This window comes from Desarmillaria tabescens (genome assembly GCF_030435595.1).
Source record: "Desarmillaria tabescens strain CCBAS 213 chromosome Unknown EV420scaffold_81, whole genome shotgun sequence".
NCBI classification, from domain to species: domain Eukaryota; kingdom Fungi; phylum Basidiomycota; class Agaricomycetes; order Agaricales; family Physalacriaceae; genus Desarmillaria; species Desarmillaria tabescens.
In genome coordinates this window covers 158,511-171,565 of record NW_026848380.1, presented here as the reverse complement: position 1 = coordinate 171,565, position 13,055 = coordinate 158,511, and the positions used below count along the sequence as shown (strand labels likewise).

The following is a 13,055-nucleotide window of genomic DNA, read 5'->3' as shown; positions in this document are numbered from 1 at the left end:
TTTTGCTGCAGTGTTGTTAATCATAAATTTGGGATAACACCACGCTCTCTGAAAATTCTTATCAACACGGTACCCGACTGAGGGGTTTGCTTTGAATGTAGTGCATCGACCTGCTTGTTTAGACTGAGCCATTGTAATCCCAATACGAATGGTACCGTAAATGGCGGACAGTGAGGGAAAATGAGACTCGGAGTTCTCGAAGAAGAAAAAGAAAAGGTAACAATGTTCCTTGGATCGAGGCGAAATGGAGATGCTGCGTATGAAGACGAACACAGTAAATATAGTGAGGAAGGGAAAATATTGATAACGCAAATCATGTATCCCTTCTGAATCTCATTTAACGAAATCGAATGCTGCTGGCTGACCTGACAACAACGGATTCAGAGACGATATCAAACACCATCTTGTTTCCCGCCATAATATGATTGCCAGTCGTGTCATTTCCATTTGATTTCCTTCGTCCAAGGATTGCATTGTCACAGCGATCCCGGTGCTAGCAATCCACTGGGAGTCCAATGATAGTAACCAATAGGGAACATGGCCGCGTTCCTTCCACGGCTTGGTAGGTTCGTTCCTAGCACAGAGCGAAAGGAAAGCAAACATCTCCATGGAACTGCTGTACAAGCCGATGCGCACCCAGTGTCTGGCCCGGTCATAAAGCCGTGGTTAAGAGTCCGCCTTGGCCAGGCCTTCCATCTTCTTTCCTGACGTCTATCATCGTTGCTTTCAATGCGCTCCTGCCTCATTGAACCCCTTCATCGTTCTCCATCTCGTATGTCTCTCTTTTATTCTGCGGCTCTATGAATACTTGAAGAAATTATTCCACACGATTGAAGTAAGTGCCGGTTCCGGGTTGCCCCTCCCATGAACGAATTATTGCCGACTTTCTGCAATGTTCACGCCTGCCTGAGCCAACAAAGATCGCTATTTAAATCGCCTGTATTCATTTAAAAAAACAGACCCAGCCCGCTGAGGTCATTCACGAATCATCACCTTTGCACTGCGATAGATGGATCCGATGGTGTGCACAAGGACTTTCCACTCTTCTATGCATAGATCCTCCCCAATCCCACCTGCTTCCTTCAGACACACAGCATCTCGCCACTCGTACTCCTCTCCCACGTTCGACCTCTCGATCCGAATGAGACCAGGGTTCGTATCTTTAGGGATCGTTCGTAGCGCTCATTCACATCCACTGATGGGCATCCAGAAATCCATGTGCTCCTCATAAGATATCCACGCATGCGATATTGGCAATATCACATGCATGGATATCTGACGAATTGCCCATGACGTTTCCTGGCAATCCAGAATGGTATACAGATCGAGGTGCAATATTTCCGTCGAGGAACGAGTCTGTACTTTCTGCAATGCATTATTCCTTGCCTTTGTATGAGCCTTGGGAGTGCGTACCAGCGTCATCCAGTCGAAATCAGACAGAGACTCCATGAACAATCATCCTTTCCTTTGCATCTGGGGGTTTCTTTCCTATTGGTAGCGCCGTGCACTGAGGATACCAAGGATCGAAGGTCAGACAACGACACATACCAACGTAAAGAGACATCGTGGTTTGGTAACAAGCTGTGGTTGCATCAAACATGTCACTCGTGCTGTCCTCGTGGTAAGAAGGAAGCTGTGCGGACTAGCGCCCGGATCATCAAAACGCTCAGCATCTCCTTGCCTGCCAAGGAATAGATGCTGCGCTTGATATCGGGCTGATGAAGCCACCTTCGAAAAAACGAGCGCAATTCGAAAATATGGGGCTAAAATGAGCGAGGATAAACTTGATTTTAAGAGCCGATTTTCGCACCAATAAACACAGACGATACAGAGGGACAATGGCCAACCCAAGACTGTTGAGTTCCTCTGATTGAGATGCAGGAAGTATCCTATCAGAAGTGTTACGTATAAGAAACATGGGAAGAAAAAGATGTAAGAACCTTAACGTGAAATGGAGCAACTGATATATATGAACATTAAAAGACAATGAGAGCACGCAAACGTACCCGAATCCGCTGTGGAATGAACACATTAGCTAAGGAAAGATGCAATGAAAATATAAGTACCAGCTCGCTCGTGTTTCCACCACCATCCTCAGCGGAATGGAACCGGATTTAGTTTCGTTGATAGATGTAAAGACAAAGACTCGGTCTTGTACTTCAGCCGCAGTGAACGAGAGAACCACCTAGAAGCACCTCCGGGTATTAATACGAGTATATCAGCTTAAAGGGAAAATTTAAAGTGGGCGTCTGCACAGCACCTCACACGGATTATCTGTGAGTAGCAAGGATTTTAAACGACTTTCTCCTTTCACATACGTGCTGATCTGCGGAGAAATAGTATGCGGAGAGTGTGAAAAAAGAAGGTAATGGCGGTTAGAGAGAGAGGCCCATCTTTATTTGCACGGGCCGGTCCGACCCGGAAAAGACAGTCTGCAACTTGGGTGGCGGTACCATTTCTCTATTGTTTGTGGCATATAATTCATTTATTCATCGGTACAATCATCGTAGTGAAAAAGTCTACAGAGCCGCCACACGATGCGCCTCTCAGTCCTCTCACAACAGACCATGAAACCTTGTCATTAACCCGGCGGTCCCGGCCCACGGAAACTCACCTTCCGAATCTGGGCCTTCATCTTCTCCCACTACGACGACCTGGTATTCAAGTTCCTCGAGGCATTCCTCGTCTTGATCATCCTCAACATATCCTCGAATGACCTCGTCTTGCACCTAGTACACAAGTCCTCAAGATGAGGAAGAAGCGTCAAATCGAGTACGCCGTACATGTTCTCCCCTTCTGACGACGGGATCAAAGTCGTTGATGGGACGCGGGAGAAGTCTTGTCAGAGGACAGACATTGACATAGTCGCTCTTCAATGACTGCATTGAAGACGAACGTGCACCGACCCGGGTAGTGAAGCTTGTTCAGGATATTCAAACGTCCGTAGCTGGGATGCGAGATCGAGAGTGAAGAGGTTAACCACGGAAAGTATATGTATGCGAGGGAGAGGATACTTTGCACGAGGAGAAAGCGCTCAAGGAGCTATCAGAACTCCGAATTGGGTAGGTTGTATTGGACAAATCCCCGACAGTCGACTCGGAGAGGTAATCTGATTAGAATCGTCGAGGAGGGTGATATGTTGAGTAGAATTGATCGCCCAGTGGGGGGTGGAAGGTGGGAAATACAGTACAAGATGTGTTGTAGAGTCGACCAATATTAATGGTATGTAGTCGACGGCACCCGAATAGCAGAGAGATGCAAGCAAAGCTGAGAAGATCCGTAAATCGAGCTTCTGAAGAGCAATGTTTGAGGGAATACAGTCTACGGATGCTGGAACGGTAGAGATAAAGCAGATGACTTGCAAGACACGCCTAGACTCCCGGATAGACTCCAATGCCAACCCAACGTACGAACAGTCGATGCGCATTGTAGATCACAGCCTCCGCGTACGTGCAACAAGGTCATACCATGAGGCGCACACATCCATCGCACCCACGTCCAAGGGAACGAGTGCCGTCTCGCTTTTGATCTGCGTGTAACGTATTGCACCCTTCCGTAGAACGAGCACTGTCGGATCTTTGAATGACGTAGGTATAGTTCCACAGGAGAGCTAGCGGGAGAAGTGGGGGCGGCGTGTGCAAACACTGGTGTTTACGTATGTAATTCGGGAAACGTCGTCGTGTGTAGGCGGGCGATTTCTGACAACGGAGTTATCTAGCCGGTATTGGGCAAGGCTGCCGATGCTGAATACATCGATCTTCGTATATCATCGTGACTTTGTGGGAACACTTGGGCGAACAGATTAGGACAGGGAGGTGATATGGACATTAGTGGTGTATCAGGCTTTTTTGATATCGTCTTAAACACCTGAGAAAGAGTTAGCAAGCTCATTACAGATTGCTGGAAACGTACCATTGGCGAACCGGGGATAATGGATTTTGAACGAGAATATCAGTGTGCATTCATAGCGTTTGCGAGTGATCTATGAATGCCGTTGAATGGCGGCATATGGCATACAAACATCAAGAATCTTACCATCGAAGTGCCCTTTCAGAGAGATGAATAACCAATAAACGGGGGTGGATAAAGGCGCCCGCTGGCTCCTTGGTCTTTGTCCTCGATTCGAGCGCTAGTTATAAAGGCAATGACTACATGGATTCGTCAAAGCGATGGAGGCGAATCGTAGGAGTAAAACTTACTCAGACTGCGAGAGAGCCGGATTGAATTTCACTGGATTCAACTCGACATGGACGCATGTCATCCTGAAATAATAGCCTCAGCATTGTAGAACCAACGATTCGGCAAATGAGCACGCACCTCCGCCAGCATGTCGAACCATACAGCACAACTCGAGTGTCACATCAGAAAATGAATGGTCACTGTACACTTGGCAAAACTATGGGATGGTAGGAATGAAGAGAATGCATTGGTAGTGGCAGTGGGTATCAGGCGGATGCATCCCTTAATGTGTACGATGGGCCGGGTCTTGCGGGTGATACGTGAATCGTCGTCTTGTCAGGCGCGGTGCCCTCGCTAATGTACCTGCCCTCCTTCTCGTCCTCCTTCCATGCTCCATATAGGCCGGAAAAAAATACACCGTCAATGCGAGGGTTGTTAGGAGTGATATTGAGATTTGTGGTGAAGGATACCGGTCGAAAGCTGGATGCAGGAACTTGGCTATGTTCTTCTCTCTTCAAAAACTAGATACCACGGTTGGTCCAGGTACGCAGTCTACGAGAGAGCGCAAAGGTCAAAGTAGCATAGAGGCTTGCGGGGGAAGGGGGAAAGAAGCACGCTCTGTTTGGTTCTCTGGGTGCCAAACAATCCCGGCGCGTAGTAGGCCCATGCGCACCAGTGTCCGGGGTACCGTCAACGGCTTCGATCAAAGGCTTCTCTCGTAATATTTATCGTCGTCCCGACTGTTCTGGTCCATCTCGCTTCCTCATCACCCCGTTCCCAGAAATTATTTCAATGAAAAGTTGCCACCGTGGACCTGACACGATTCTTCGTTCTGGATAGATCGGCTATTGGATGAATTGACCATTCATAATTGAAACCTCCACATCGTAGCTGGTAATCTGTGCGATCGAACTCGCGATTTGGGTTGGGGAGGATGACCGGTTGACCCATGGAGAAGAGATGGGTTGAAATCTCCAGGAAATTTAGAGGGTGGTGCGACATTTTAATTCTCCATTGTAATGTTTTGACGGTGGCCAGAATGTTTCCGATTCTGAATCTATAAACAAGATAAGCCCGGCCTTTCGACAATGCACTTCTCCATACAGACGACTTCTTGTGGACAATCGTAGGCATCAATTGCACTAACCTGGATGGGCCATTCTTCCCAAAGGACTTCAAAGGACGAGATCCAGTGTGTCGAGTTAGTCCCCTTTGGTTGATAGGATTCTCACCTCATTTCTCAATAGTGTGCCATGACAAACCAGTTGAGTACGACGTCAGCCTCATTTTTGGTACATACCGGTCTGTTGCCGTCCTTCGGCTTGACGGTCGCTTGCCTGACTTATCATTCAGATTGTATTGCTGCATACTGGAGTTCTAAACTGCCGCGTTGTCGAAATTTTTTGGGCACATGAACGGAAAACCAAGGATTGCAATTCACAATGCTACATATAGTCCGACTCCCCTTATTCTGCCAGTTCTTCTAATCAGTACTATGAACTCTCGCACTCAGACTCGCCGCCTCTCTTTCCCGGCGTCCGATGGACCATGCCGTTTGATCCTACCTACTACCTCAACGTTTGAGAAACAGACACAGAACTCCTGTTCACCTCTTCGAGGACTATATTTTCACGTTGCTTGGTGCGATTTCCTTGCCGACTTCAGCTGACATCAATCTGAAGTTCGCGCGTCAATGCAGAATTATACCTATGAACCTGGATCTAGTCATCTCTGCTAAGATTTCGTGACACCTTGTAGCGATCGTCCAGAAACTGGTAGGTTTTTGTTGTATTGATATCTTTGAGAACTGAATCAAAAACAGTCACGACGGCTGGCTTTCACGTTCGGCTTCGGCTTCAGCTTCGTGAACCAAAGAAGCACCTTTCGCGTTTGTCTCGATTTCGTTTCTGTCTTTGGATTACCCATTTCATTCGAGTAAAGCTGACGTGAATCTCAAGTTCGCATGTCGTCGTGGAATTATACTTGTGCACCTGGATCTAGGGGTGTTTACTAAGATTTCGCGACGCGTTACAAGGGTTTCCCGGAAGCAGGTACGTTTTTGTTGTATCTATCTTTGAAAGCTAAAATCAACAATGTAGCAAGGTCTGACTTTGAGCTCTGCTTTGGCCTCGTGAATAGAGCAGGTACCTTTCACTTGTCTTGCATTTCCTTAGACGACCTTTCTTCCTTTCAAGGGATGGGGGCTGTGAGAACAATGTATTGACATGTGCGTACGACGTTCTTTCACTTATTTTTATCGTACTTATCATCGTCGATAGGGTGTTTCGACCAATGTACAGCAACGGTCCTGGGTTCACCTATGCTTTCACTTCTAACACAGTTTGATCATGCCGTGAAGAGTGTGTACGCTTTTAAGAATGCTTGTATGCATGCTCATCCTGTCCGAATGCTAGACGAAGTGTTCTATTCCGCTAGGTTATGGGAAGGCTCGACCAACGTCGCCTATTCTTTAAGAACAATGGTTCGCTTGCAACGGGGAATGAATCCATCATGAATACCTGTGATGCAGGAGGAAATCACCAGGTCCGCGATGACTTTTAATTTTTCCCTACTTCTTCTTGGATTGCTTAGCCGAAGATACTGGACTATTACAATCAATTTGAACGCGGTCCAAGATTTTTTGCGCTGTGAGGCGTGACGTTCGAATTGAACGAAAGGTACAGTAGAGGCTGAAGCGCGCATTCAATGTAGAGATTATGGACATATAGCATAAGAAAGTAGGCCGATAGAAACAGAAACAATATCCTAGTCCTACTCATCATCATGCCTCTCCATCGTTAGACCGACGCAAAGCACGCCATTGTCCTATTTTCAGCAAAGAAATATTTTACCATTGACATGCACCTGAGGGACCGACCAAAGCTTCCAATGTTCGTCCATATCTGCCAGTTGAATCACTGACACTTTTTCAAACTTCCCATCCCACCGTTGCCGCCCAACTGCCCAACGTAATGACGGTTGATAGCCAGAAAGGGTAGAGAAATTGTCAATGAGGGTATATGAGCCATCGGGTATGGGGTATGCATGATCAGCGAGGATCTTTAATGTACAGGGCACCCCAGTACTTCCTATAACCACCAACTCGCCCGGTCGAGGCATCCCTGTGTTTGATACCTCACCCAATCCATGCACAGTACCTGACTTGATGTATGCGCACTTACACCAGTCCACACCTGTCTCATCAGTCCTAATGGCTGCCGAAAATGCAACAAAGTGATTCCATGGTCGAGGTGGCATCGCCTTTATCTGGTTCCATGATGGTCGCCAACGTTTGCATCCATTCCCGGGCTCAGGGTATAGGAAAAGCAAATCTGTGCGATACCCCACAGACATGACATCCACAAGTGATCCCCAGGCATCCTCTTCAGACTGTGTTTCATCGTATATCGGGATAGACTCTCGGAAGAGAATATATGCCAGACCCGCTACTTTATCCAGAGGCTTTGTCGATACCCGATTTTGCATCTCCCTCAGGATGTCGAACACACTACCAGGATTCACCAAGTTCAGTGAATGTAGGCGTTGTTCGACTGTTTGTCGCATGTCTCTGTCCATCGAGTGATCATCGGTCTCTCCACCGATGACATATTTATTGCTGACCTCCTGTAGCGTCCATGCACGCCGAAACCAACACCGATCGCTTTCCAAGTCCCCCGGCTTCAAACAAAATGGTCGACCCAGCCCGCTGAGGTAATACACTACCACTGCTTTGCGATAGATAGCTCCGATGGTGGGCACGTCGACCTTCCACTCTTCTCGGCGCAGATTCTCCCTGCAGCCACCCTCTTGCCTCAAGCACAGAACATCTAACCAAACATACTCTGCTCTGAGGTTCAACAACTCGATCCGAATGAGATTGAGGTCCGCATCCTTCGGTATTGGCACAGGCCATTCATAGCCATTGATGGGTGTCCATAGATCTATGCGATCCTCACTAGACACCCATGCATGCGATATCGCCCATGCAGAATCCCTGGCAACCCAGTATGGCACCACTCGATTAGCATACAGGTCCCAAACACGCCGGGGTTGAACATTCCCATCGGAGATCCTGCTATTTTTGACCATATTTTGTCGCCCTTCCCGATCCCGATTGTATTCTTGGCTTATGTGTTCGGCAACGTACAAGCCATACCAATACGGACGCAAATTACCATAGAGAGTGCCAAAGTCGTAATCCTGTCTGATGAAGGATTCAAGAATGGAGGACAAGACGGGGTTGTTGAGAGTATATGACGTTCCGAGTGTCGCATTGAGCTCCTTCAAGACCCCATTCATACCGAGGTCGGCACAGGGAGTGTCAGCGAGAGTGGGATCGTATGACAGGATTTTTACGAGTGTAAGACCTTTGCTGCGGCACTGGAATGGTTGATTCTGCTTTGCCGGTCTCAGTGAGGGCGGAGAGTGTGACTTTGGGGAGTTTCCCATAATTGTGATATGTTAAAGATCTCTGAAATGCGTTATTACTTCCCTTTCTGTGCACACATTAGAGTGCTTACAAATCGATCCCGATTATCCTGTACGGCCCACCATTCCTCTTCGTGCGTCCCGGGTTTTTTTCCTAGCCGTAGTAGAATGAGGATACCAGGATTGAAGGTCAAACACCGACACATACCAGAGATGATGCCGGTTGACATCAAGCTGTGGTCGTATAGAATGTGTTACTCGTTGTCAGGGGTACTTGGGGTTAGTACGAATCCTTTGTAAATAGTTCGGGAGTTCAAGCACGAATGCTATGGTTTTCACTAGCTGAGGTTGGGTGGTTTTGTGGTCGAGTTACTTTGTGTAACCGTGTGGTGGGTGATGGATGTTGCGTTTGGTAAGCGTTCGGTGACTTAAAGGGTTTTGGAGCGTGCGTCACAGGCGTACCTAGATGAATGTAGTTAATAAAATGGGCGCGTCACGAGCGAGCCTAGAACTGTGATATGTTTGATTGATGGTGCGTCACGAGCGTGCCTAGAAATGGGGTTTGTAGTTTGAGAGAGCGCGTCACGAGCGAGCCTAGAATAGATGTGTTGGTAGTTCTTGTTATTTCTCTCAATATGGCTTGAAGTAGTTGTAAGTGTGTAGTGTGATGGGTAAAATGTCGATAATCTTATTGCTCTTCTCTGCCTCGGATTATGGCTGTGCAACCCTGTGCCTCGCCATCACGATCAATCGCATACCCATGATTCATGTTCTCGACGATGATTTGGCACAGAGATGACGGAATATTGTAGGCCACAAGCGATTTATTGATTATTCGTGTTGAAAGCAATATTAGTTGCCCAGAGCACATCTCGACGTTTGATTTGTGGGTATTACGTGACATAAGTCTCGTAGGGACGTAGGGGCGCGCTTCGGTTTCAACTTCTTTGTGGCTATCTCCGCTGCTATCACTTGACAACCGCCGCCTCCTCCTCCCACCAAAGCTTTACTGCACGCACAAAAATATTACATATCGGCTTCACGACGCTCTATCTTGAGGCTTTCCATCGCTAATACCATTTTTCCAGCGCCAAAGGTGCATAGTAGAAATGTTATCTATTATCACTTATTTTACGCAAACCCCGTAGGATGCGAAATCTCCTTCTCTACTGCTTACATATGTCTGGGAAGGCGCGGCCGACGGTGAAGAATGTTGCTGCTTGCTACGTTCAGACCCCACAAAAGAAACTAAAAGAACGCCATAAAACTTCAACGTCAACCATGGAAACTCTCCTTCCAAAATGGCGTCTTATCCTCTCCCCATACCACGACCCAACATCCAAATTCCTTCAACATTTCCTCGTCTGGTCATCCATAGCGCCCGCTTTGTCTTGAGCATGTCTGTGTCTTGAGACAGGGAAGAAGGTCTTACATACTCTCATTACTTACGCCCGGATGAAACGGGTGATGCAGCCCTGAAATCGGGCGTGCCGTACACGCTCGCTTCCAACGACAGGATCTAAGCGGTTGATGGGGGGAAGAGAGGAGCATGGCAAGAGAACGATGTTAAAGATGAACGTGCGGAGACAGGGACTATGATAGTTATTAAGGAGATCGACATCCATATAGCCAGGATGAGAAGGAGGAATCAGACTGATAGTGAGGGAGTGAAGCAGGGAGAATGATATGCACGCGAGCGTCCGGGTCCTTTGATCGGGAGAAAATATTCGAGGAGTTTTCTTAGTATGGCTGAACTTGATGGGTCGTTGTGCTGGCAATCGTTCCTCGCTTTGACCATCCTCGGCATCTCCTCGAACCGCCTCGTCTTGTGCGTACTACTCAAGTCCTCAAGATAGGGAAGACATCGTACACACTCTCGTTGCTTACGAGCAGATTTCAGCGGGTGAGGAGGCACGAGGAGAATCTGGAATGAATGCCGATGACGTCATGGAAGATCAGCGTGCCCGGCTGATAGCCAGAGTGACGAGTACAGTGTCGGCAAACCGGTTTGAGGACGTGAAGGACAGGGAAGGAAATATATGCGAGGTTTATAGAGACGGAGGCCGAGCGAGTTGCGTGCGATGGGTAGCTTGCATGGGAACGGCCCTTTCGACAGTCGGGGTAAGCTGGTTTGTACTGTTGGTGGAGGCGATAAGCCGTGTACAGTCGCTGAGCGCCCATTCTAGGTGGCGGAGGGAGGGGAGGACCGTTGTAGAGTCGGCGAATGCTGAGAGTATATGTACGCGAGGCACCCGGAGACTGCCAAGGCGGAGTCGAGAAGATCTGTAAATCGGGCTTGTCAGGCGCAAGGTTTGTTGGAATACAATATTCGAATACCGGGGTGGCAGAGCCAGAGGGGATGACGGGCATAACACGTGCACACTCCCAAGTATGCTCCAATGGAAATCCCAACCAAAGAGCCAATGCGCATTGCAGACCCCAGCCTCGGTTTATGTGCAACAAGGACATGCCGTGATCTACGCATATACGCGGAACAAGGATCGCTTAACCTAGTATTGTGTTCGAATTGACGGAACATCAACATAAGTAGTTCCAGTGGGAGATGGCGGATGGTCGCGCACAACGAGCGATCTTTTTTCGAGTGCGAGATTGGAAATGTCGACTTGCGTGTGTTGGCGGGTGAAGTCTGATTCGAGCTGATGGATGCTGTCCCGCCGGTATTGGACGAGGCTGCCGATGTTGATCACATCGAGCCATACGTCTGCCATCGTGATTTTGTGGGAAGAGCTTGGCATACAAAGGCGGCGATATCGGCATTAGCGGTATAGGGAGGCTATTTCGATGTCGTTGTTAAAACCTAAGTCAGTCGTTATAGATTCATGGGAACGTACGTGTGGAAAACCAGTGATAATGCAATTTTGAACAGGAGCAACAGCGTATATCCTAGCGTTTGCCAGTGGACTATAGTTGCCAATGGTAGTCGTAGTCTTTGGTTCGTGCCTTGATTGCGAGGGCGATGACTACACATAGCCGTCAACGCGATGAAGAGTGCATTGTAGGCATGATACATACAAGAAGGGCCGCCAGATCGAATTCTGCCAGAATTTAATTCGACATGGACGCTTGACATCCTTCAAGAATAGTATCAGCTGGGTGAAACGAACGACATGGCAGACGAGCACGTACCTCTTTCTTCCCGTCGTTCGTTTACCGTATACATACCACCAAAACCTTCATCCCTATAGCACGATTCGAGCATCACGGGAAAACACGAACAGACATCCTACTTCCGGCGAAGCAATGATATACATATCTTTGTCTAGTCAGGAGCGGGAACACTGCAATTCTGCCCTTGCTGGTGTACCTGCATTGCTCGTCGTCCACCTAGCGTACTCCCGTGCTTGCCAGGAAGCAATACACCGCCTGTGCAGAATAATACAACTCCCACACAGCTCAGAGTGCCATGCAAATCGCCGTATTCATGTTCAAGGAATCCGGTCAAAAGGTGGAATGTGGGAACTTGGTTACGGCAGATTAGCCTCGCCGCTCTTCAAAACCAGATACCGGGGCTCGTCCAGTTCATAAACCAAGGTTATGTATGTGACGGTTGTTCAGGATATCAGCGTCCATACCCAGGATGATAGTGGGGCGTGAGATATGCTCGCTGGCGCCCGGGTACTTCGGTCCGAACACAGCATTCCGGGAGTTTGCTTGGTACGTCCGAACTGGGTGGGGTTTTACGCACAGGAACCTGAGGTTCAGCTCGAAGTGGTGAGCTGATTGGCGTCTTCAAGGGATGGAGATAAGCCGCATCGAATGTATTATTGTATATTCGAGGTGGTGAAGGGAGTGTTACAGGCTAAAAATTACATTGTACAGTTGTCCAATATCAAGGATATGTAGGCGAAGGCTCCCGAGGAGTGGAGAGAGGAAAGCAGAGCTGGTCAGACGCCCGAATCGAGCTTCTCGAACGCAAGGTTTGTTAAAATACAGTCCTGGAATGCCGGGGCGGCAGAGCCACAGCAACAACGCATAACGCGTCTAGCCTCCCGGATGTACTCCGATCAAAATCCGAAATACGAACAGCGTGTGCTCGGTGTGGACCATGGCGTCGTGGTACGGATAACGACGTCACACAGCCATGGGAGCGAGCACTGTCTGTATTTTAGACGACGTCGGGTCATAGTTCCACAGGAGAACCAGCAAGAGAGATTGGGCCGGCGCGTGAAAAGAGTGGTATTTGCGATGATCAGCCTGGGAACGTCGTCTTATGTGTGTAGGTGGACGATCCGTGAAGGCCAGAGTCATCTAGCCAGCCTTGGGCGAAACCGAGGACGTCGAAGCTTACGTCTGCCATCCTGACTTCGTGGGAAGAGCTGGGCGAACGCTTAGGAAAGGGAGGTGATATCGAGATTAGTATTGTAGGAGGTTATTTGGGTCGCTCAGAAGCTGGACATTCTATACCTTCGAAAAAGTTAGCTGGCTCC

General features: G+C 48.3%; 3 protein-coding genes across 3 annotated transcripts; all 3 read right to left on the bottom strand.

The window, feature by feature from the left end:
* Positions 1 to 873: 873 nt before the first annotated feature.
* Positions 874 to 2,885, bottom strand: EV420DRAFT_1486159 (uncharacterized protein; the record flags this gene model as incomplete). The annotated part of the gene is made up of 10 exons (XM_060470351.1): positions 874 to 924; positions 994 to 1,160; positions 1,191 to 1,398; positions 1,549 to 1,728; positions 1,811 to 1,889; positions 2,007 to 2,015; positions 2,067 to 2,185; positions 2,319 to 2,326; positions 2,615 to 2,729; positions 2,784 to 2,885. 10 exons carry the CDS (start codon positions 2,883 to 2,885, stop codon positions 874 to 876), a joined length of 1,038 nt encoding a protein of 345 aa, XP_060323424.1.
* Positions 2,886 to 6,852: 3,967 nt separating this feature from the next.
* On the bottom strand, positions 6,853 to 9,066 carry EV420DRAFT_1168441 (uncharacterized protein). Its single transcript, XM_060466179.1, has 3 exons — positions 8,816 to 9,066; positions 8,700 to 8,761; positions 6,853 to 8,650 (listed from the first exon to the last, which is right to left on the bottom strand). Exon 3 carries the CDS (start codon positions 8,626 to 8,628, stop codon positions 7,012 to 7,014), a length of 1,617 nt encoding a protein of 538 aa, XP_060323423.1. The 5' UTR covers positions 8,629 to 8,650; positions 8,700 to 8,761; positions 8,816 to 9,066; the 3' UTR covers positions 6,853 to 7,011.
* Positions 9,067 to 10,367: 1,301 nt separating this feature from the next.
* EV420DRAFT_1168420 (uncharacterized protein) lies at positions 10,368 to 11,560 on the bottom strand. The gene is made up of 3 exons (XM_060466178.1): positions 11,460 to 11,560; positions 11,232 to 11,401; positions 10,368 to 10,902 (listed from the first exon to the last, which is right to left on the bottom strand). Exons 2-3 carry the CDS (start codon positions 11,361 to 11,363, stop codon positions 10,504 to 10,506), a joined length of 531 nt encoding a protein of 176 aa, XP_060323422.1. The 5' UTR covers positions 11,364 to 11,401; positions 11,460 to 11,560; the 3' UTR covers positions 10,368 to 10,503.
* Between the last annotated feature and the right edge of the window lie 1,495 nt (positions 11,561 to 13,055).

What these genes read in the sequence shown, in the direction of transcription:
- EV420DRAFT_1168441 (XM_060466179.1), bottom strand. Translation starts at nt 8,628, where the DNA reads ATGGGAAACTCCCCAAAGTCACACTCTCCGCCCTCACTGAGACCGGCA.
- EV420DRAFT_1168420 (XM_060466178.1), bottom strand. Translation starts at nt 11,363, where the DNA reads ATGCCAAGCTCTTCCCACAAAATCACGATGGCAGACGTATGGCTCGAT. An exon ending in TCACCCGCCAACACACGCAA is followed by an intron (nt 10,903 to 11,231) that starts GTCGACATTTCC and finishes GCGCCTGACAAG; the next exon opens with CCCGATTTACAGATCTTCTC.